The following is a 23,253-nucleotide window of genomic DNA, read 5'->3' as shown; positions in this document are numbered from 1 at the left end:
TTTTTTGAGTTCCATTTATCAACATTTACCATGTTATATATTTACCATATTAGAAGTTAAAATTGAGGAGTTTGAGAAACACAAGACACATATATTTCATTGACAATATCACGTATATGTTGGCTCTAAGTCAACCCGTGAGAGAATGAGAGTGAAAAGGCAGATACTTAGCTTTTGGTCTTTTTTTTTTTTGGCTGCACCATGTGACTTGTGGCTTCTTTAGTTTCCTTACCAGGGACTGAACCTGGGGCTACAGCAGTGAAAGCGCAGAGTCCTAACTACCAGACTGCCAGGGCATTCCCAAATACTCAGTATTTTTATGGAAACAGTTTTGATCTTCAGAAAAGGTCTCAGGCACCCTCTAGGGGTTTCCCCAAATTTTATTTTGAGAACCCCTGATATAATGAAATAAGGATGACAACTATCATTCATAATCACCAAATGCCAGGCGCTATATAAAGTGCTTTACTCTCCATTTTATTAATAATATTTATTTATTTGGCTGCACTGGGTCCTGGTTACGGCACGAGGGACCTTCCTTGCAGTGCCCAGGCTCAGCAGTGGAGGTGCTTGGGCTTAGTTGTTCTGCAGCAGGTGGGAGCTTAGTTCCCCCCCAGGCACTGAAGCCTGGACCCTTGCACTGCAAGTGGACTCTTCACCCCTAGACCACCAGGGAAGTCTCTACAGTGCTTAACTCTTGATGTATCAATTTCTCACTCTGTGAACTTAGTATTTTCTTCTTTTTATGAATGAGAAGAGAGATTTAGTGAGGCTGTATCTCTTGCTAAAAGTCACACAGCTCAAATGTAGACAGGTCTGAGTCCAGAAGGATCCTGGTACAACCAAGCTGTTGCTCTAGAGTGGAAGATGGAGGGAAATGTGCAGCCTAGAGGGGTCCCAGGAAGGCCCCCTCCACCCCCGAGTGAGGCTCGGGCTCCTCACCTTTAGGACTACTGACGATGTTGGCACTCAGTGAGGACGGGCTCTTACTCAGGAGTACGGCATCTTCCCCAGCGGAGCTCTGAGCATCTGCTTTCTTCACCTCTCCTGCGGGGATCCTGGGCTCAGAGAGGTCATCCCCCTGGGGGGTGAGTGGTTTACGCTGACAGAGAGCTGGGTCCCTCGGCACCAGAAAAGCACTAGGGTCAAAACTTTCACGAGGAAATTTAACAATTTTCTGTGATTTTATCCATCGACCATTTACAAACTGAAATCGTTTGAGATGAATAATCTGGAGAACAGAAAACAGTTGCATTAACATGTTCTGAAGATACAAAATAGACACACACACACAAGAGTCTAAAACATATGTAAATGTTCCAAAAATATGTCTTTTCCCCCCAAAATAATATATTTTCTTATGTAACCTAGTTAAGAGGCCACTGTGCTTTAGCTATGTGGCTAGAATAGTAATCCCCCTAATATCATAATCAGTATACATCCAAACTCTCTCCCAAATGTCTTCAACATCATAGGAGCCTATTCTTCCGTGTCCTCTGGGCTTGTGACTCACACTGACCTTTACCTCTCTCTAATATCATCCATTCACAAACACACGAGGCTAGAATACTATAGACTGAATCATCTGAAGAAAAGCGGAGGCGTTTTTAACAGATGAAAGTTACTCAGCCTCCAACAGGAGGCCTCTCCTTTCTTAACATTTCTGTTGGCTGCGATCAGGGGGTTTCACTGTCCTGAAGAGCATAAGAATCTCCCTTCTCCTTTCTGACTTCTCTCTTTTTTTCCAAAAGCAATGAATTCCTTCAGGCTTAAACACAGTGTTATTATGCTCCCTATCATGAGCATACTCTTGAGAGTCCCTTGGACTGCAAAGAGATCCAACCAGTCAATCCTAAAGGAAATCAGTTCTGAATATTCATTGGAAGGACTGATGCTGAAGCTGAAACTCCAATATTCTGGCCACCTGATGCGAGGAGCTGACTCATTGGAAAAGACCCTGATGCTGGGAAAGATTGAAGGCAGGAGAAGGGGATGACAGAGGATGATATGGTTGGATGGCATCACCCACTCAATGGAAATGAGTTTGAGTAAGCTCCAGGAGTTGGTGATGGACAGGGAAGCCTGGCATGCTGCAGTCCATGGGGTCACAAAGAGTTGGACACAATTGAGTGACTGAGCTGAACTGATTGTGGGCACAGATATTTGGGTGGCTACCTCTACCCCAAATGCTTAACTATTTACTATTTACATAAAGAGAATCCCTCTCTAAGAGCCATGCTGGTGTGTGGATGTAACAAAAGCCCATCAAGCTATCAACATAACATCTACTCCTCATTATTCTTTGTGTTCAGTTGCTAAGTCATGTCTGACTCTTTGTGATTCCATGGACTGACTGTAGCCTGCCAGAGTGATTCCTCTGTCTATGGGATTTCCCAGGCAGAATACTGGAGTGGGTTTCCATTTCCTTCTTCAGGGGATGTTCCCAACCCAGGGATTGAACCTGAGTCTCCTGTCTGAAAAACACAGTTTTATAAATACTGATACTTCATGATATGTGATATGTTTTATGTGATGGTCATATGAGTATAAATAATTGTCAAAATTCATCAAACTAGATGTTTTAAATCTATGAAGATAACTCCATGTTAACTACACACCTCACTCCAACCTTACCCCTCCCCACCTACCTGTTCCCAAGCCTGCCCCTCTGCTCAGCGTCCCACCCCTGTGTGGGACAGTCGCTCAGTCGTGTCCAATTCTCTGCAACCCCATGGACGGTAGCCGCCAGGCTCCTCTCTGTCCATGGGGATTCTCCAGGCAAGAATACTGGAGTGGGTTGCCATGCCCTCCTCCAGGGGATCTTCCCAACCCAGGGATCAAACCCAGGTCTCCAGAATTGAGGGCGGATTCTTTACCAGCTGAGCCACCAGGGAAGTCCATGAATATTGAAGTGGGTAGCCTATCCCTTCTTCAGGGGATCTTCCTGACCCAGGAATTGAACTGGGGTCTCCTGCATTTTCAGGTGGATTCTTTACCAGCTGAGCTACCAGGGAAGCTATCCCTGGAGCTAGCCAATCCCTGTTAGTAATTTCTTGTGCTTCCTTCCCTGGGGAGTTGTTCTTGTCTACATTCAGTCTCACAGAGTGGTAGGAAGAAGATATGAATAAAAAAATAGACACAAGGTTTGGTTATCAATATGATTTCCTCCCTTATGGGAAAAAACTTTCTTAAATGAATAGGAAGAACTGACACTTCCAACTCTTGACAATCAACAGGAGAGTCTCCTAATCCATGAATGGAGAAGGCAGAAGTACATCACATCGGAAAGAACATATTAGCCCCCGTGTACCTGGTGCACACACATTTAATTCAGCAGTGTCTGTGCCTATGTGACCAAGCACAGCGGGATTGGGGGCTCAGGCTCCGCTGCTCTTCCGCAGTCTGTAAAGCGCGAGCCTCAAGCTTCCTCTCTCCCTAGAGCTAGAAGTGCTTTCACATTCTCCTGAAGTTCAACTTCACCAGGCTGTACCACTTGGGGCACTTCTCGCATGTCTCACTCAACTGCAGTTACTGGTCCATATGACTTCTCTTCCCTTGGAGGCTGTACCCTCTTTAGGATACAAAACTAATAAACATCTGTAGGACAATTCAGGTCTGTGTACACCACCAAAAGTGTTTTATGTATGTAAATATTTGGGTGAACTGCGTGGCTTGTGGGATCTTAGTTCCCTGACCAGGGACTGAACTGCCAATGAAACTGCCGAGTCCAAAACATGGGACTGCCAGGGAATTCCCAACAAAAGCATTTTAAACACTGTGGCAATAAAGATTATTCTAAAAAATTCTTATTTATTCACAACTTTTCTTCAAGCTAGACTGCTACTCTCTCAGAGGTGGGGTTGTAACATACCAGGATGGGGGGAAGCCTCCAGAGATCTAGCTTCTTGGTTGCCAAGCAGTGGGTCTTACACTTGGAGCAGTAGTACATCTCGTTCTCCCCCAGCTCCTCCTCGCTGGTGAAAGCTCGGAGACAGCTGTCCAGGTTGATGGGCTCAGCTTGTGCTCGGCGACTCTGTTCCACACTCTCGTGCTCATCTACAACCTGCAGGTGGAGGAAACAAGAGGAACGGGAGAAGGGGTAGGAGGGAGTTTAGAATGGTCACCTGCTATGCAACATCCTGGTGGTGACTCAGCCTCATTTACTTTACTTTAAAATACAACCCCCCCCAAAAAAATAATAAAAATAAATAAAAATAAAATACAACCCAAACCAGAGTCTGAACAAATAGAGCATTTGCACATTTATTCCCAGATATCACATCAATAACACCTTTGATCAAATTTCTACTTAAATGACCATAGCTTTTTGGGGAAAATTTCTGCATGCTACAAAACGACAAAAATAAAACAAACAAGGAATTGCCTGTTTACAATTTTGAAATCCGAAAACAGCTTTTATGCAGGCTGGCTTTCAAGTCAGGGGTGTTGAGGTTAGGACATTTATTTTTTTAACAGGGACAGGGGACATGATTAGTATGCTGCAGGCTCTACAGAGGCTAGGAGAAATAATATCACTAGAACAGAGGCCAGATCTGGATTAAATAAGAAAGGGTACAGACAAACTCACCTTGAGAGGACAATCACCAGGGCATTAAAACCCAAAGCCACAACTCATTTGTATGTCGATGCCAAGTCGCAACACAGAGTTATCAAAACACCATGTGTATGCTGAGGAGCAACTAAGCCCATGGGTCACAACTATTGAGCCTGTGCTCAAAAGCCTGGGAGCCGTGACTACTGAAGCTCGCACGCCCTAAAGCCTGTGCTCTGCAACAAGAGAAGCCTCGGCCATAAGCCTGAGCACTGCAACTAGAGAAAAGCCTGAACAGCAATGAAGACACAGCACAGTCAAAATAAATAAATAAACAAAATTATGAATATAAAAAAATACCATGTGTATCATTACCTGTCTCCTGCCTCTTGGTGCCTTTTTATTTGACATGGTAACAAAAGGAATAGCAGGCTCAAAAAAGCCTGATTTTGCTAAGACGCTAATACCTGCCCAGACCTCTGTGGTCCCTATTAACCAGCATGCTAGGCTCTGAAGCAAGAAGGAGGTCAACATGAGGAAGGAGCGAAGCGGAAGTAGGTATTTAAGGATGTATACAGAAGATGGCGTGGGAATCAGGAGGAAGGAGACACTGAGGGGCCTAGGATGCAACAGAAAGAACTTTTCCCTCTGCCATTCCTGGCTGCCACTTAGAAAGCAATCAGGAACCACAGCGGGTGAGGCACACATTGCATGACTGTGAATGACCGTGAGACCACACACAGGGATCACATCCCAGGGTGGAGCCCAGACAAGCACAACAATGAATGTCTCTTTTTGGCAAAGGTCATACTCAGGTCCCTTCACCCTACTTGTTACTCCTCCCTTCCCGGGGTGAGTTGGTTCTCGTTGCCCAAGGCAATTTCCCTCCAGTTTTCCTTCCTGAGCTCTCGGTTTAGAACAGCGTTCAGGTGTGACTTTTTCCCTGCATGAGAAGATGGCTGAGTCAGAGGCTGTCAAATGTTTGTATAAACTATCAAGGTTGGCGTTGATCATGCAATGAAGAGTTTAGCATTGCATCACCAATCATTTCTAAAGAATTTATTTGAAAAGGGGGAACTTTGAGGAAAACTCTTCCAGAAAGGGAAATCTGGATTGACCTTGAGTCACTGATTTCTTTTCTGACACTTTCCCCAGGGAAAACTGACATGCTTCAAAAAGAAACATGCTGTATCACGGTGGTTAGAATCAGAGTAGAAAAAGAGGTATGTTGGGAAGGTCATGTACACACTGCTATATTTAAAATGGATAACCAACAAGGACCTATTGTATAGCACAGGGAACTCAGCTCAATGTTACATGCCAGCCTGGATGAGAAGAAGGTTTGGGGGAGAATGGATACATGTATATGTAAGACTGAGTCCCTTCGCTGTTCACCAGAGACTACCACAACACTCTTAATTGACGATATCTCCATACGAAATAAAAAGTTTAAAGTTTAGGGGAAAAGAGAAAAAGAGGTATGTCAAATATAGTATTGTCTCTTTTCTCACAGCCAGTTAAACATTATCTACATTATCTCTACCAGGGATGCTTTATGGCCAACCACAAACTACAGTAAGCAGGTAAAGAATGTTGACTTTTACTGACTATATTTTCTATACAACACACAGGCTAGACAGCTGGATAGAGACAGGAAGGAACGAGAAAATGGATGAAAAAACATATCTGCAGATGACAGTAATTTTTATTTATTAATAAAATTTCCCCTTGGGATCTAGCCCCAGATTCTCTATAATGATTCAAATAATCTAAATTACTTATTGGCACCCTCTTCCTTTATTTTTCTCTAAGTTGCCTGAAAGCTCATCTTTAGTCCAAAACATAAAGTAATGAAGTAACAGTTTTCATACATTATAAGACTAATAGAAAAAGAGGAAGATCTAAGAAGTTATCTAGTTTAATTTTCTATTAATGAATATGAGGTTCAAACAGGGAAAAAATTAAAAGAATAAGAGCAACTGCCTATTTTTTCCCCTCCTTATCAAATAAAACAATCATGTAGAAATTTTGGAAAGCAGTGAAAAATGTTAAAAGGCAGGAAACCTTATAAAGGCAAACTGTCAAAATATTGGCAGAATTTCTTCAGCCCTTTTTATATGGTATTTTTCAGGATATGCAATTTTATATCTTACTTTATAAAAAACTTCACATGATATTATTAGCATCTTCCCATATATGTTGGTGTAAAAACTTCTGCTAATCATCATTTTCAGTGACTGCATAGTATTTTATCCAATCACTATACCATGCTTTATCTAACCACTCCTCTAATGTGAGACAAATACAAGTTGCTTCTAGTTTTTTTTTACTACTCTAACAAATGCTATGATGAAATTTGTCAGCAAATCAGAGTATTTCCCTAGGATAAACTCTTAAAAGGGAAATTACTAGAATAAAAAACATAAAACATATATTTTATGGGGCCACAGGAATAATCTCAATTTTGAACCAAGATATCTCTTTTGTCTACGTGACTCTCCAAGCACATGCAAAAGTCACATGTAGGAAGATATTAGTCATGTAGCCCCATTCCCCAGAAAGGAAGGATATCTCAACAGCAACTTGGTTTCCATGGTACCCTAAAAGCATCACTGAAAATGGAAGTGGGGTGAGATTTAACAGGTCACACAGGTCCTTCTTCCTGTAAGTAGGATGTTCTCTAGAGTTTTCCAGATTGCACACTGGGCTTCTTAAAAAGGGAAGGAGATTTACAGCTAAATAGTTTTTCATCTTTGACAGGAGTATCTTGTCACAGTAATGTCCTGTCAGATTCTGTGCTAACAAAGATTTAAGAATCTTTCAGTTGCTAAAATTTTCCCTCTTCAAAGGAAGTGTGGTGAAGGTTACTGAATTAACCTTGCTCCAATGAGCAACATCTGCCAAAACGTCAACTTCTCTGCAGCTTCCTTTAGCCCAGTGATCTTTCATTTGGCAAGTATCCATAAAGAATACTCATTCTTGGTTAGTGAGAGCCTGAGGATGTGTGGGGCCATAGTTAGGGTTCCAAACAGGGAATCTGGTCTGGAATTGGGAGTTCCCCCACTCCTCAACAGCACAGAAAGACAGAAAAGTCCATAGAGAACAGACTGTAGTTGCCAAGGGGTGGGGAAAGGTTGAATGGAGGTTTGAGATTAGCAGACGCCAACTATTATATATAGAATGGATAAATGACAAGGTCCTACTGCATAGCACAGGGCACTGTAGTCAGTACCCTGATTATAAACCATAATGGGAAAGAATGTATAAATGTATAACTGAATCACTTTGCTGTACACCAGGAACACAACACTCTAAGTCAACGATACTTCAAAAAAAAAAAAGAAAAGAAAATTCAATTTTCATTACTACCTTATCTAAAGGGAATGTATTAAGAAACCGTGAAGGAAATTTCCATCAAGAGTCATATAAATGCAAAATCCACTACATTTCTTCATGTGACTAAAACATCGCCTTTGATTCTGTTGCTTTTACTTCCCTATCAGATTCTTCCTATCTCTACACACAAGCCATCTAGTCAATCTTTCCTTCAAACATTTTTGGATGTGGAGTTAGTGGAGTTAGTATTCTCTTGGAAGTTTTATTTTCAAAATTGAAGAACTGCTCTGGCCTGAGAGTGGCAGTAGAGGAATGCTAAGTGTGAAAAACGGCATGGAGATGTACTCTTAGAAGTACACTCATTTTGAAACATTCAATCCTTTCTCTAATTTTTCTGACCACTATGTCTATTAAAGGTAGCAGCTATAGCCCTGGAATGCATTTGAGCTAAGTAATAGTGGTTACCAAATGCTGCAACTTCAATAATAATTAATTAACAGGCAGAGAGATTGGCAAGCTTGACATGCCATGGCCAAAGAATATATCTTCTTACTTATGCCCAAAGTTTGGTTTCAAGATTTACTTACTATTAACATTTTCTTTATTTTCTTGGGCTCCAAAATCACTGCAGATAGTGACTGCAGCCATGAAATTAAAAGACGCTTGCTACTTGGAAGAAAAGCTATGACAAACATAGACAGCATATAAAAGCAGAGACCCTACTTTGCCAACAAAGGTCCATCTAGTCAAAGCTATGGTTTTTCCAGTGGTCATGTACGGATGTGAGAGTTGGACCATAAAGAAGGCTGAGCGCCAAAGAGTTGATGCTTTTGAACTGTGGTGTTGGAGAAGACTCTTGAGAGTCTCTTGGACTGCAAGGAGATCCAACCAGTCCATCCTAAAGGAAATCAGTTCTGAATATTCACTGGAAGGGCTGATGCTGAAGCTGAAGCTCCAGTACTTTGGCCACCTGAGGTGAAGAGCTGACTCATTAGAAAACACCCTGATGCTGGGAAAAACTGAAGGCAGGAGAAGGGGAGGACAGAAGATGAGATGGTTGGATGGCCTCACCGACTCAACGGACATGAGTTTGAGCAAGCTTGGGAAGATTGTGAAGGACAGGGAAGCCTGGCATGCTGCAGTCCATGGGGTCGCAAAGAGTTGGACATGATTGAGTGACTGAACAACAACAACAATACAATTAACTCGTATTTTGTGTGTGTGTGTGTGTGTTGGTGCTCAGTCATGTCCAACTCTTTTTGACCCCATAAACTGTAGCCCATGAGGCTCCTCTGTCCATGGAATTTTTCCAGGTAAGAATACAGGAGTGGGTTGCCATTTCCCACTCCAGGGGATGTTCCTGACCCCAGAATCGGACCAGAGTCTCTTGTGTCTCCTGCACGGGCAGGCGGATTCTTTACCACTAGTGCCATCTGTGAAGCCCCACAATTATCTCTACAAATGGGAAAACTGAAACAACCACATAATCATGCTAATATATCTAAGTGCCACAGAGAATATCAATGAATATTTGCCTGGTTATTATTTAAATTGTCTGAAAATAGAAACGGCATGATACAGTTAAGCTGGGAAAAATTTTACATATATTTTACATATAAAAAATGTATATATTTTTATTTACATATAGAAACTGCCATCTTATGGCGACTTGGAGTACTTACCCTTTCCTGTGATGTTTGATAGCGGAGGTGAAGGGCTGTGGGGTCCCAATCCACAGCAATACAGGCATTTCCAATGAAAGCCCTGTCTTCCCCACAATCAATTTTACAGCCTCTGCAAAATCTAAAGGGGGAAAAAACAATCTACTGAGGAAAGAATGATTATGAAGGAGTCCAAATTTTCTTTATCAAAATTATTCTCCCTGGGAATTCCCTGGTGGTCCAGTGATTAGGACTTGGTGCTTATACTACCATGTCCCAGGGGTTCCATCTCTGGCTGAGGAACTAAGATCCTGCAAGTCATGGCCAAAAAGTAAAAAATTATTTTTCTACTTCTCTACTTTCCTTCTTGGGCATCACAATTTGTTATGGGCTTCTAACTTCAGACTGATAAATGCATGAATATGTGTTAGTAATTATTATTAATTCAGTGAATCACACTTAACACTTCTCAAATCTTTAGTTTTTCAAGGCATTTGATAACCAATTGTTAATCCACATGAATATGTGAAACTTCATGGCAAATAAATGACATGGGAAGTAGATATTTGAGATAATTTACCTCTCATGAAATTCTAAATTTAGTTACTTAATGCTTGAAGTTAGGACAACTTATGGGGCATAACAATGCCTATTTCCGTGTTTGTCAAGTGGCACATTAAATACATATAAAAATTTATGAGGGGGTAGGAACCATGACAAAGGCCATGGCTTCACTGCCTATACAACTCAAGTTTGCTAAGGCTATTATAGTTCTCTGAAAGCTGACTTCAGTACTCAGGTATTTTCCAGGCTGGAACACTAATGACTAATCAATCTCTACAACTTTTCTTGAAACCAAAAATAGTTTTCCAGTAAGGTCTAGTAAATAGAACATCAGTAAATAGAACATCTAGTAAATAGAACATTCTGAACTCAGAATTACTAAACTGATTTATAACTAAGGAGCAGAATGTACAGAATGATAAATGTTGACCATAAACTATGAATCTGATGAGGATTGTAGAGTTAACAAAACCAGCTAAGTCTCAAGAGCAAAACTTAGCTATAGACCTCATAGAGAAGAGATGAACGAAGAACTCCTAAGTTTATTTCAAGCTTCCCATTACTACTTATTACGTCTAAAAACTGGAAAGCTTACGAAAAAGGTATAATATCCGAAGCTGCAATTCTGTTAACGTTTTTCTTTTGCGGAAGGTGACCTTACCTGTACCAGGGGCACCAGGCACAGGAGTTCCCGTCTTTCTGCACCACTCGCAGAGTGAACGGGTACTGATAGCCCATGCTGTCATCACTGAAACAGAACACAAACCACAGAGTGCAAGAAACGTCTCTTATCTGGAGTCTCTTTCATCTCCTCTGAAGCACCCCTAAAAGGGGCATCTGCCAGAGCAGTGTGCTCACACTGACAGCTCCATGCTGGCTATCCTAACCCATTAACCTCAGCCCTGCACAGCGTACTCAGGGCTCCCTGCTCGTAGAGGGAAACACAGCAGACCGCCAGATGTCTCTGACAGAGTCCATGTGGTCCATGGAAATTTCATAAAATAAGCTAATCATAAGATCGAATGCTAGCTAACTTTCAGCCCTAATTCTATCAAAAGATTTAATTCACATTAAACCAGACTCCTTCTAGGACAAGAACATAGACAACACAGGAGAGTGAAAGGTCACAATGGTTTTAGAGGAGTTGACTGACTATATATTTAGAAGCTTCTTTAATCAGAATCCCTGATGTAGTACAGGATAGACATCCCTTTTTCCTTGCCTTAACTACCTAAAGCTATAAGCTATATAACATATTTAGAATAATGTGTTAACTGCAAGATAGCTTTATGAGTTCTCCGACTGTAAAGAAAAAAAAACAACTATTCATCCTTGCCCCAATAAGAAGTAACACAAAGAATATAACATAAGAGCAATACACTTTATGGATCATTCAGCAATTTGTAGTGGCTGCTACATGCACATGACTGCTAAAGGTAATGAAACTATGATAAGGACTCATGGTTGTAAGGGCAACCATTGTAAGAGCAAGAATGAGTATTATGCCTGTCACAGCAGTTCACATCTTTCTGTCTAATCGTTGACTGAATGATTATGGATAGCCCATGTTGTCCAGTATCATGTCAGTGATAACCAGGGTCAACGGTAAGTAAGAAATGCAAAGAAAGATAAAGAGATAAAACAGCCAGGTAACACTCTGGCAGAGAACTGTGCAACAATTCTCTTCTAAAAAATTTCTTTACTTACAATGCTTGCCAGAAAGATTTAGGTAAGAGATCAGAGATTACAAGGATTACAGTACTCTGGAATGTCTAGGTGATGAAAGGAAGGTGTAGTATCTTTCCTACTCAGAAAACCAAAACAAATGGTTGAATTGTAGTGAGTCCTATAAATCACCCAGAATTAACATAAATTCTCCTTTTTCTACATTTGGAAACTGTAGATCTAAGAAGATGCCCAGAGACTCACCAATCCTGAGCATGATTACTAGCTTCCTGAGGTGGGAGTGGGCTGGCTAATCGTGACACTTGAATCCAAACTGCATCATACAGGTCTTTCTTCCGGGTGTGCACAGTACATGGAACAATCAGAGGCATTCCAAAAAGGCTGGGGCGATTCTTCTGAGATGACAGGAAGTACAGTTCTGTCCTCATCTATAAGTACAAACAAGAGAAGAGTGAGCTGAGAAGAGGCCTGATTCCTCTTTTGTTCTTCTAGGACTGCCCTGAACAGGCATCACTACCATTTTCAAATCAGTCACTATCACACTTCTCTTTATTTACAGAACTATCTTTTATTAAAATGTGAAGAGAATGGTTATTCAAAATGGAGTCATTGAAGGGGTGCCAATTTCAGAGTTGCTCTCTATAAAACTTGGGTTTTCAGCATTTAATATTTTCAAATTACACAGTTTTCTCTGATAAACATTTCTCACACATACTGAATCATATATAAAAAAATTTAAAATCATATTTTAATTATATAATGGAATAAAAGGTAAACTTTTGAAATGTTTGCTCTGAGTATGTTAAAGGAGATTTTTATCGCTTCTTAACATGGGAGATACTGCACAGAATTAGCCTGGAAATGGTGACTTAAAACAAAAGTTTAGTATAATAGAAAAGCTGCTGGGAGTTACAGGATTATTAAAAAAATCTGCTGAACACTTGGACATTTAATTCTTTAAATTTGAACTTTATGTAGTAGAGAAGCTAAGCCAACAACTTATAAACTCACTAGTTTCTAAGTGGAAGACTCTTATTTCAGATACCCAAGTATTTTTTTTTTTTTTTTTTAATAATTTTATTTATTTCTGGTTGCACTGGATCTTCGTTGCTGTGCAAGGGCTTTCTCTAGTTGTGGTGCTCAGGCTTCTCCCTGTTGCGGCTTCTCTTGTTGCAGAGCTCAGGCTCTGAAGTGCTGGCTCAATAGTTGTGGCACCCAGTCTTAGTTGCTCCGAGGCATGTGGAATCTTCCCCAACCAGGAATCGAACCTTTGTCCCCTGCATTGGCAGGCAGGTTCTTTTCCACTGTGCTACCAGGGAAGTCCATACCTAAGTATTTTATTTTGCTGTTATTCACTTAAGATTATTAGCTAAATAGATGATTTTAAGACTCCATTTCATGTATTGGTGGTTATATTATTATAAGACCTATAGAAAGTGGACATAGTTCAGAAGAACTATTTTTTTAAAATAAAAGAACTTTGATTAGTTTTTCTCTCCTTAAACTTAACCTTTCTTCCACTCCAACTCTCAGTAATGGCTTATGTTACTAAATAAATGAGATCACTTAAGCAACCATCTCTTTCCTCTACTCTTCTCAACATTATTTCTTTCTTAAACTCATACAATTTTCTTCCTCTTGGAGGTAACTTCTTCCAGGGCCCTGTGGCCTACACCTCCCATACCTGCTCGGTTCTTCTTAGGATAATGCTCCCAGCTTTACTGTATAGGAATCGTTCTTTGGTTCTACCCTAACAACTTCTTCTTTAATTTGAAAAATCTCACTTGACCTAACTGTGCTAAATTCTTGCCTGATTTCTTTACTTGGTTACTTGGCCAAACTTTTCAGTTTTCATTCTTTTCGATGTCTCTAGCCCATGTAGCCACTTCTTTCTTTCCTTTTTTGAAGTTGACTTCTCTTTAGTAGTTGTGGCAACACAACACTATTATTTCTCCTTTTATTCTCTGATATTCTTGCCTATGTTACCTTGCCTTATTCCTCTTCTTTTTCTATCTTGTAGAAGGGAGTAGAAGATAAAAAAACTATTTTCAAAGTAATTCAATCATGAGATCAAAGTGTCTGAAAGAAGAAGGTGGCAACAAAAATGAAGGAAAATGGTAAATTCAAGTAGTATTTTGAAAGAAGAAATTAAAAGGCATGATATAGTAAATATAGAGTTTCAGAAGAAAAGGGGAAAAAATCTAAGAACATCTCTAGCCTTGAGCCTTTAACATGGAAGGATGGCATTGCCTTTCACATAATGAGAAAGGGAGTTGACTTGGGACAGATGGTAAAATTGATTTTAGGCACTCCCAAAAGCAGCTACTAGATTATGAAGTAAATTGGAAACAGGGAACTGGTTAAAAGGTAAAAATTTAGAGCAGACTTTATGGTCCAATAATTACAAAAAAACCTGTATATAATGCTTTAGCACTTACCAACCACTTTATATAACATACGTGATAGATGAAGGGAGCTGTTTTGTAAGAAAGATTTTAAAAAAATACATCAGAGTTCTTAATATTTAATCTGATAATGTTTTATTTAAAGACATGGGGAAATGCACGAATCATCCCAATGATCTTAGCTGATGGGACTGTGCTTAAACAAGAGTTGAGCTGCACTTAAAATCTAAGACACAAATATATCCCTTAATTCTCTAGGATGTTTATTCAAACAACCACGTCTAGAAAATGATCCACAGAGCATTGTCTACATGGTCAGAAAAATCACTCTAAGTTGGGAGTTACTAATTCAGAGGGAAAATGTACATTTCAAAGAATTATCACAAAGTAATTAGTTGTGTAATCACCAATCAGGTCAAGAAGCATTTCGGTCAGCACTCCAAAGCCTTCCTCGAGCTTCCTCCCAATCACAAGTTCTTCCTTCCTCCTAAAGGTAACAGTTTTTCTGAATTTTATGGTAATTATAGCTTTGCTTTTCTTTTGTTTCATACCCTACGCATAATAAACAGTAAATTTTATCTTCCCTGTCTTTAAAGTTTTATTTATAAATATAGTATTATTTCATTTCTTTTTGTTTCTGACTTCTTTCCTGCATTATTTTTATGAGATTCATTTATGTTGGGAATAAGCATAAATTCATTCATTTTCAATGCTGCATAATATTCTATGACTAAGACTCAACTGCCTTATCCTTTCTACAAATAATGGACATTTTAAAAAACACAAAACAGAATGGTGGAATTATTTATCTTCAGTTAGAAAATTTAGTTTTCCAAGTAGCTATATCAATGTGCACTCATCAGCAGTGTATAAGAGCTTTTGTTGGTAATATGAGTTACAAATATCTTCTACTCCACAGCTTGCCTTTAATTCTTTTAGTGATGTCTTCTGACGAAATTGAAGTTCTTAGTTTTAATGATGTCCAATTTAACAATCTTTCCTCTTATATTTAGTGCTTTCTGTGTCCTGTTGAAGAAGTTTTTCCCCTAAACCAAGGTCATGAACATATTCACCTTTGTTTTGCCTTCATATTTAACTCTACAGTCCACCTGCAACTGATTTTTTTTTTTTTTGCAACTGATTTTTTTGTGGTGAGATGTAGGTATGTCAAATTTCATATGGATACCCAATTATCCCAGCACCATTTACCAAGTGAGTTGTCTTCCATTGCTCTGTAATGCCGTCTTTGTTATAAATCAAGTGCCCATACATGTGCGAACCTGTTTGGGGGCTATTTTATTTCATTGGTCTATCTGCCTTTTCTCATACCAATATCAAAATGTCTCAAATATGACTGCTTAGTGAAATCATGATATCTGATAGGTCAATTCCTCATTCTTTGTTCCTCAAGACTGCTTTGGTTATTTTAGTGCTTTGCGCTTCCATATATTAGAATCAGCTTATGAAGTTATATCCACACAAGCATAACATACAGAGTTTGCATTTTTATTAGGACTGTGCATTGAATCTATAGATCTGTTTGTGGAGAATCGTTATTTCTGAAATATTGAGCCTTCTAACCCGTGAGTGCATGCTCTATCGCTTCAGTCGTGTCCAACTCTTGGTGACCCTATGGACTGTAGCCCTTCAGGCTCCTCTGTCCATGGGATTCTCCAGGCAAGACTACTTGAGTGGGCTGCCATCCCATGGACATAGTCTATTCCTTCAAATTGAGTCTTCTTTAATTTCTAGCAATAATATTTTATTGTTTTCTACATAGGTACCTTGTATATTTTTTGTAAAATTTATTTTCAGGTATTTATAAGTTGGAAGAGGCAAGAAGGATTCTCTCTTAAACCCTGTGGAGGGGGCACAACCATGTTGATGCCTTGATTTCAGACTTCCGGCCTTCAGAACTGTGAAAGAATTAATTTCTGATGTTTTAAGCCACCAAGTTTGTGCCAATTTGCTATAGCAGTCCTAGGAAACAACTTGTCTTGCCTAGGAATCTTCTTGTTTCTTCCTCTAAAAACAAACAAAACCTTATCTAAGGCATCCACACTTAAATGGTAAAGAAGATGTACACACTGACATGAACATATAGGAGTCACAAACTTTCTAGAGACAACAGTATTCTGATGCACCAGCTGTCTTGTTGCTGTTTAATGCGAGTGAGGAATATCATTTCCTATGTAGGCCCGTCAGATGTGATACTAGATCCTGGCTGTAATCACTTAACACAGCATACAAAACACATTGAAAGTGCACACACTGAAGATGTTGCCAAGGCAGAAACTGCTGTTTCATAAATAGCACTGGCAAGACCAGCAGTAATTTGTCTAACATTAAACTAACCATTTTCCGGTGGACTGCAATGATGTAGCCTGTAAAGGAACTGTCAGGAAGAGATGGCATATGACCATTCACCATTCCATTTGTGAAGTTTTTCTCAGTTCCACATGGCACAACAGTGTTTGGCATTCCATTGGGAATGAATATTGGTCGAGGCAGGTCCCCATTGGTGGTCAGGGTGAACATTCCATTTGTAGATGGGGAGGAGGAGAAATCTACAAATTCAAAGGTAAGCACAGGATCATAAGTTTCTGGTACCTTTATCTTTGCTCTTTTCTCAAACACTGCTGGGACCCAGACCACTGACAGTCTCTTTTAACATAGGACCGGAAAAAACCATAGGTCAAATAATTCTAGATTAACTGGAAGATTTTCATTTTAGATTTTACTTTTATTATTAATATTTTTGACTAAACGACTAAACAAGAGTAACTGCTAGAAAGAGTCAATACAATTTTTAGAACAATCTTTATCAGTCCTATGTTGTGGCATGAAAATAGTTCTGCTTTTCTTTTTATCCTCAAAAAATTCTTTTCTCCATGTAGTCTCTAGCCAGATATTTTACAAACACTTTATTTTTAAAAACACCTGCAGAGAGCTCCCATCTGCTCCCTGCCCCCACACAAGCAGGGTCTCCCCCATTAGCACCCTCCCCCACTAGAGTGAAACATTTGTTATAACTGATGAAAAAGGCTGCTCTTTTTTTTTTTTTTTTAAAAGAGGTTGCTTTTTAAATTACAAATGCATTTTCTTAGTTTTACTAGCCACAGTTCAAGTGCTAAACAGTTGGTGTGACTACTGGATACTCTATTGGATGGCAAAGAGTAAAGAAAGTTTTCATCATTGCAGAGAGTTCTACAGGACAGTGATATAAATGATACAAGCAAAAAAGCAGTAATAAATCATCCACCAACCCACCATCAGTACTATCTACTGAGCACCAACGAGAGGAGCCCCCTTCTCTCTGAAGCCTTCGATAGCTGGGCAATGAATCTAATTATCAACAATAAAAAGAAGAGACAATGGCCAAGAAGACTCACTGGATGACCATATTAAATTATATGAGTGACCATATAAATATCAGAGTAGAAACAAATTTCTTTTTTAGTCAAATTCACTATTCTGTTTTCTAAAGCACATTTCTCTCATACCATCTGTTGCTATGTTAGTATTAGATAAGAGACTTAAAAGATCTGAATTCCAGTGGTAGATTAGCTAAGAGCTACCTATCCAACTTAGGTTCTCTGAATTTTAGGTTCCTCATCAATAAAATGAAGAATTTAAGACGATCACTAAGGTTTCCTACAGGCTCCAAAATTCTTTTGCTGTAATTTTTTTTTTTTTTTTGCTCTAATATTTTTAGCCTACACAAAAGCCGAAAAAGAATAACAACCCTTAGACTATTATTCAAAGCTAAAATCATGAGAAAGAGCTCTAGTTCTCTCTTACCTGTCTGTATTGGACTAGAAGCTGAAATTGGAGATCCAGGGATGGGAATTTCAAATGCACACAAAAATCCACTCACTGAGAGCCGTACTTTCTGGTTGTCCTGAGGGAAATTCTACAGAAAAAGGAGCAAGAGGAGAAGGGGGAGATGTTTCAGATAAAATGGAGAATCATCTCTGATATATTTGAAGCAAATGTCTTAGATCCTTTTATCAGTAAAGCAAACAAGATGTCTGAATAAATTTTCTAAAATAACTAAAAGATGTCTGAATGAAAACTAACCTTACCGATGAAACCATTATCCCCTTTCATAGGAAGGAAGTATGATGTGTATAAGTGACTTAAGTTTTTCCTTCATTTCAAGAATCTAAACCCCAAATCCCCAGAGATCTCACCTCTGCATTACATATGAAAAAAATGTTAAGGAGGTGGGAGTTTGTTTAGAAATCCTGAAGATGAATATAAATAATACCAATGGTAGGAACTCAATTTAGGGCAACATATTTATTGAATTGCTTCTTTCTCTAGCTGGTATGGAGGAAGAAGTGATTCGTGTCACTTTGTTTTTACCCCCTTAGTGTGTTAAAAGGCCAGGTATATATATTTATAAATAAGTACTAAAAACACACATTCATAAATACATAAAATACTTTAAGAATTCTAGGAACAGTAGTAACACATAAGAGATGTAAAACAAAGCAGCGGCGGTCCTTGGGGTAAATTTAGACTGTACTGACAGCTAGATCACTCCACATAGGTAGCTCTGGGCTTACATGTTTCTCTTCTTTAAAAATATCACCATCATTTTACTCTTTTATTCCGGTAGACAACTCTTAGTTTCTTCTAGAATAAAAGCTTTACAATTTTTTTTCCTGTTTCTGTTGTGTTTTATTATCTCCCTTGGTCATTTAACACAATAATTACTTGAGAAAACTGTGATTTTTGAAGGAATCAAGGGTTTCCCAGAGAGAATAGTTAATATCACCTTTATGTTGGAACCATGTACTTCAGCAAGAAGGATTTGTTCTGATTTAAGTCCACAGAGATCGCTCAGCTGTTTTTTTAAACCTGTGTACTTTTCATCCATATTCAGTCTTAGTCCATATCGTACAGGGGTAGTACCATCCAGCTTAATAACTAGTAAAGAGAAAAGATTTTTATTAGTAAAATTTAGGTTTCACTGAAAGCTTTATACCTGTGTGTGTGTTTGTGTGCGTATGAGACTTGGAACTAGTAAATATTTCAGTCTAGAATTTTTATTTTATATGTACACACTACAACAGATGGTGTTTAAAATAATATTAAGTGAAATCATTATTTTTGTATGTTCACCTGATAAAGTGTGAGTGGCTTTGCAAGATTTTTCAAGAGAGCTTCTGGTACATTTAAAATTAAGAGAATTCAATGAGGACAAAAATGGACCCATGTTCAAGTCTTTCAAACCTCAAATCATGCCTGAAACCACACTGTAACCATTATGGGACATTGTAAATCAATTATACTCCAGTAAAATTTTTTAAAAAACTATAACATGCTGACTACCAATCTTTATGAGAACACACTATAAACAAATGACTAAACTTACAAATTCAAGCTGACTGAATACAAGATAAAAGACAAAGCAATTAAATAATGTTTCAGAACTTTGTGACCTACCTGTTATTTCTAAGTGCATGTAACTGTCCATTGGTAGTGGCAAAGACAAAAAATTGAAAGGGTCAAATCGGACACTTATATGCCCACATGTCTTGCATTTGACTTGAGACCTTAGCTGCCCATGGAACAAATCCACAACAATTGATCTATTTCTCCTCAGATGATTATCCCAGGCCTAGCAAGAAAAAAGATTATAGAGAATTTTTTTATCCCCTCCAAATTAAAAAAATAAGCTTTTCTCCAAAAATTCAAGGCAATTGTTAAATATATTACATTTAATGTCAAGAATATAATCCTTAACTTTTCCTTCAAAATGTGTGACGTGAAAAGGAAACATTTTTCTATGTTCATTAAAGATACTTTGTTTTGGGATTATGGCACAAGAAATAATCAGAAAATTATAAAATTCCTTCATTTTCAGAGTAAAACTCTGATCACAGAACAGTTTAGTTAGCATTTAAGTTGTGCAAAACTTCTTTGGGGCCAGAATATTTTATCTGTGCTTACATTAGAAACTCAAAACTGACAAACCTCTGCAGCTACTTCCCAGTCTGGTCTGCCATCACTGTCCTTCAGTTCCACATATGGCTTTTCATGGACTCGGTTGAGATCTTCATGCAGACCATCCAAGAGAAAAGCCAGAAGTTCTTGGGAGTCTTGTTGCTGGAACCCATTAAACCTGGGAGCATATTTTGCTATGGTCCACTATAAATATAAAAGGAATCAAACTCATTATTTGCTATCCCATAAAATTTAGAATGACCATACCCATAATTCAATCACAAACATGAGAATAAGTAAACTATACAGTCCATGGAATTCTCTAGGCCAGAATACTGGAGTGGGCAGTCATTCCCTTCTCCAGGGGATCTTCCCAACCCAGGGATCGAACCCAGGTCTCCCACATTGCAGGTGGATTCTTTACCAGCTGAGCCACCAAGGAAGTCCAAGAATACTGGAGTGGGTAGCCTATCCCTTCTCTAGCAGATCTTCCTGACCTAGGAATCAAACTGGGGTCTCCTGCACTGCGGACAGATTCTTTACCAGCTGAGCTACCAGGAAAGCCCAAACAATATAGTACTTAGTCTATTTCAGCAAATATATTTTGGATAATCAGGAAATCTTTCTCATCTTTGTATCAAATGATGTATCCCCAGCCCACTAAAAAAAGTATTATGGCCAGTCCTGTGTCCTGGTTTAGTATCACATAGGCAAACAGTTCTTCAGGTACATAGATGCTATTTAAGATACAAGATGAAAACATTAAAATAGCATTTGGTCACACTGGAAGATTCCCTGTTTTCTTTTACAGTTAGCTTTTCTGGTGTTGTATCCTATCTTTTAATATTAGAGGCAGAATAGCCCAGTGTTCAACTGTGAGGACTTACTAACTAGCTTGCAACCTTGGATAGGCTACTTAATGGCTATGAGCCTTAGTTTCCTGAGCCATAAAATGGGGATAGTAACACTGCTTTATATTATGGGGCCATTTAGAAGATTAAATGAGTGAAGTACACATAAAGTAATCAAATAGTGGCTGGTAAGTGATAAGTAGTCAAATTTTTAGCTACTATGATTATTAATTTTTAACCTAAAAAGCTTTTGCCTTGCCTTTAAAAAAATTATTTATTTATTTGGCTTCACCAGGTCTTAGCTGTAGCACACAGACCGATCTTCACTGCAACATGTGGGATCTAGTTCCCTGACCAGTGATCAAACCCAGGGCCCCTGCATTGGAAGCAAGGAGTCTAATAAGCCACTGGACCACCAGGGAAGTTCTCAACTTACTTTTAAATAGAGATAAAAAATAATTCAAACTTTACTAAAATTCACTATAATAATATTAATGTAAAATTTGTATTCATTAATTACATTTTTTCTTTCTGCTACTTTTTTTTTCGTTCTACAGATAGAACTAATCATCTTGTAATGTTAAAAATGTACTGAGTATCATTAATTAGGCTCAAGGCTACCTTGCAGTTAGAATACTGCTAATAGTGAAGGTTGAAAAAAAGAAAAGTTTACTGTATACACAAGTAAAATACCTGATAAATTAGTAAAATGAATGAAATTTCCAAATTTAGATTGTACTTCTGAACTTTTTCTATCTACTATGTCTATGAGGGTATTTTGCTTATATTTGAACAAGTAAAAGTTTATGTCTTATCAAAGACCCAAAAACATTAAGCTAAAATTAAAAGATAAATATAAAAAACAAAGAAAATTACTTAACAGCTGCTTAAGACTTAAGACCTTTATATTATTTTAACATGCTTACCCGAAGCTTTAATGGGGCGACATTCTTCTGAGTTCCACTCCAAAGTTCCTGTACTAAATCCCCATAGCATTTAGCCATATGCCCCTTCATACCAATGGGATTTGTCCTACAAGTTTGAGAGGAAAATGTACTGCTTAATGATTCTTTTTTTCTTCATTTATTTTTATTAGTTGGAGGCTAATTACTTTACAATATTGTAGTGTTTTTTGCCATACATTGACATGAATCAGTCATGTGCTTAATGATTCTTATAAATCACAATCATATGAACATAGAAATGCCTAGTATCTGTCTTCTCACATCAAAATACATTTTCAAAACAAGAGAAGCAACATTTGGTCCTTGTCGTTTAGTTGCTTCAGTCATGTCAGACTCTTTGCAACCCTGTGGACTATAGCCTGCCAGGCTCCTCTGCCATGGAATTCTTCAGGTAAGAATACAGGAGTGGGTTGCCATTTCCTTTTCCAGGGGCTCTTCCTGACCCAGGGATTGAACCCATGTCTCCTGCATTGGCAGGCGGATTCTTTACCAACCTATGTATCATGTACTGGCAGGCGGATTCTTTACCACTGAGCTACTAGGGAAGCTTACTTCATGCTTAACAGGGCAAATAAGATGAAGACTTTTCTTCCTCAGGGTGAATAAGGAACAGATTTAGGTAATACTGGGTTCATATCAAAATTACAAAAGTTAAGAGTCAATGACTCAAGGAAGATTACCTGTTGAGTTCATAAAGATGTCTCCCTGAGATAAAATACTGTGTCAGTGGCTGCGTGTTACTAACACACTGGATGCTTGAATTCATGAAGCATGTATTTCCCAGGTTACTCAGACCTGTGGCCCCCTTTTCTGTCGGAACTGGAACAAACAATATGAGAACAGAAGCCTAGCTGCAGCAAGATGTCATACACCAAACAGTTATTTGTATTCAATGCACTAATTTTTATAATTTTTCTAATCAGTTAAACGGAGATAATTTTCTATTGGATCTTGCAATGTTAAAGTAGACGTTTTTCATGGAGCCTCACTGGCAATCATGATAATCTATTAATCTATGCTCATTTGTACTCTAGAAGTAGAAATGATTCTCTTCAATTGCTCTGATGGTTTTTTAGAGTTCAAACAATTCTCTCCTAGAATTGTATCTTTTAAAATGAATAAATTATTTAATTGCAAGGTTAGAAAGAAATGTGATGCTTCAGGAAAAAGAAAAATAAGAGGGGGCCTAATCACTTTTGAGCTAGAAAGCTGCAAGTTGTTAACACTTCAACAGTTGAGAGAAGAAAACATAAAAGAATAATTTTAAGATCATCTGTT

General features: G+C 38.5%; 1 protein-coding gene across 1 annotated transcript in view; it reads right to left on the bottom strand.

Moving 5' to 3' along the window:
- USP32 (ubiquitin specific peptidase 32) overlaps positions 1 to 23,253 on the bottom strand; it is a 192,641-nt gene that overhangs the window by 5,291 nt on the left and 164,097 nt on the right. Inside the window, exons 20-31 of the mRNA XM_061142699.1 lie at positions 22,656 to 22,794; positions 21,937 to 22,042; positions 20,190 to 20,363; positions 19,659 to 19,833; positions 18,988 to 19,139; positions 18,006 to 18,117; positions 16,560 to 16,771; positions 12,043 to 12,227; positions 10,775 to 10,861; positions 9,571 to 9,691; positions 3,872 to 4,063; positions 943 to 1,231 (exon numbers count right to left, since the gene is read on the bottom strand). Coding sequence (XP_060998682.1) covers positions 943 to 1,231; positions 3,872 to 4,063; positions 9,571 to 9,691; positions 10,775 to 10,861; positions 12,043 to 12,227; positions 16,560 to 16,771; positions 18,006 to 18,117; positions 18,988 to 19,139; positions 19,659 to 19,833; positions 20,190 to 20,363; positions 21,937 to 22,042; positions 22,656 to 22,794 — 1,944 coding nt within the window. The remainder of the gene's footprint in view (positions 1 to 942; positions 1,232 to 3,871; positions 4,064 to 9,570; positions 9,692 to 10,774; positions 10,862 to 12,042; positions 12,228 to 16,559; positions 16,772 to 18,005; positions 18,118 to 18,987; positions 19,140 to 19,658; positions 19,834 to 20,189; positions 20,364 to 21,936; positions 22,043 to 22,655; positions 22,795 to 23,253) is intronic.

This window comes from Dama dama, chromosome 5 (genome assembly GCF_033118175.1).
Source record: "Dama dama isolate Ldn47 chromosome 5, ASM3311817v1, whole genome shotgun sequence".
NCBI classification, from domain to species: Eukaryota; Metazoa; Chordata; class Mammalia; order Artiodactyla; family Cervidae; genus Dama; species Dama dama.
This window is presented reverse-complemented; position numbering and strand designations above follow the sequence as displayed.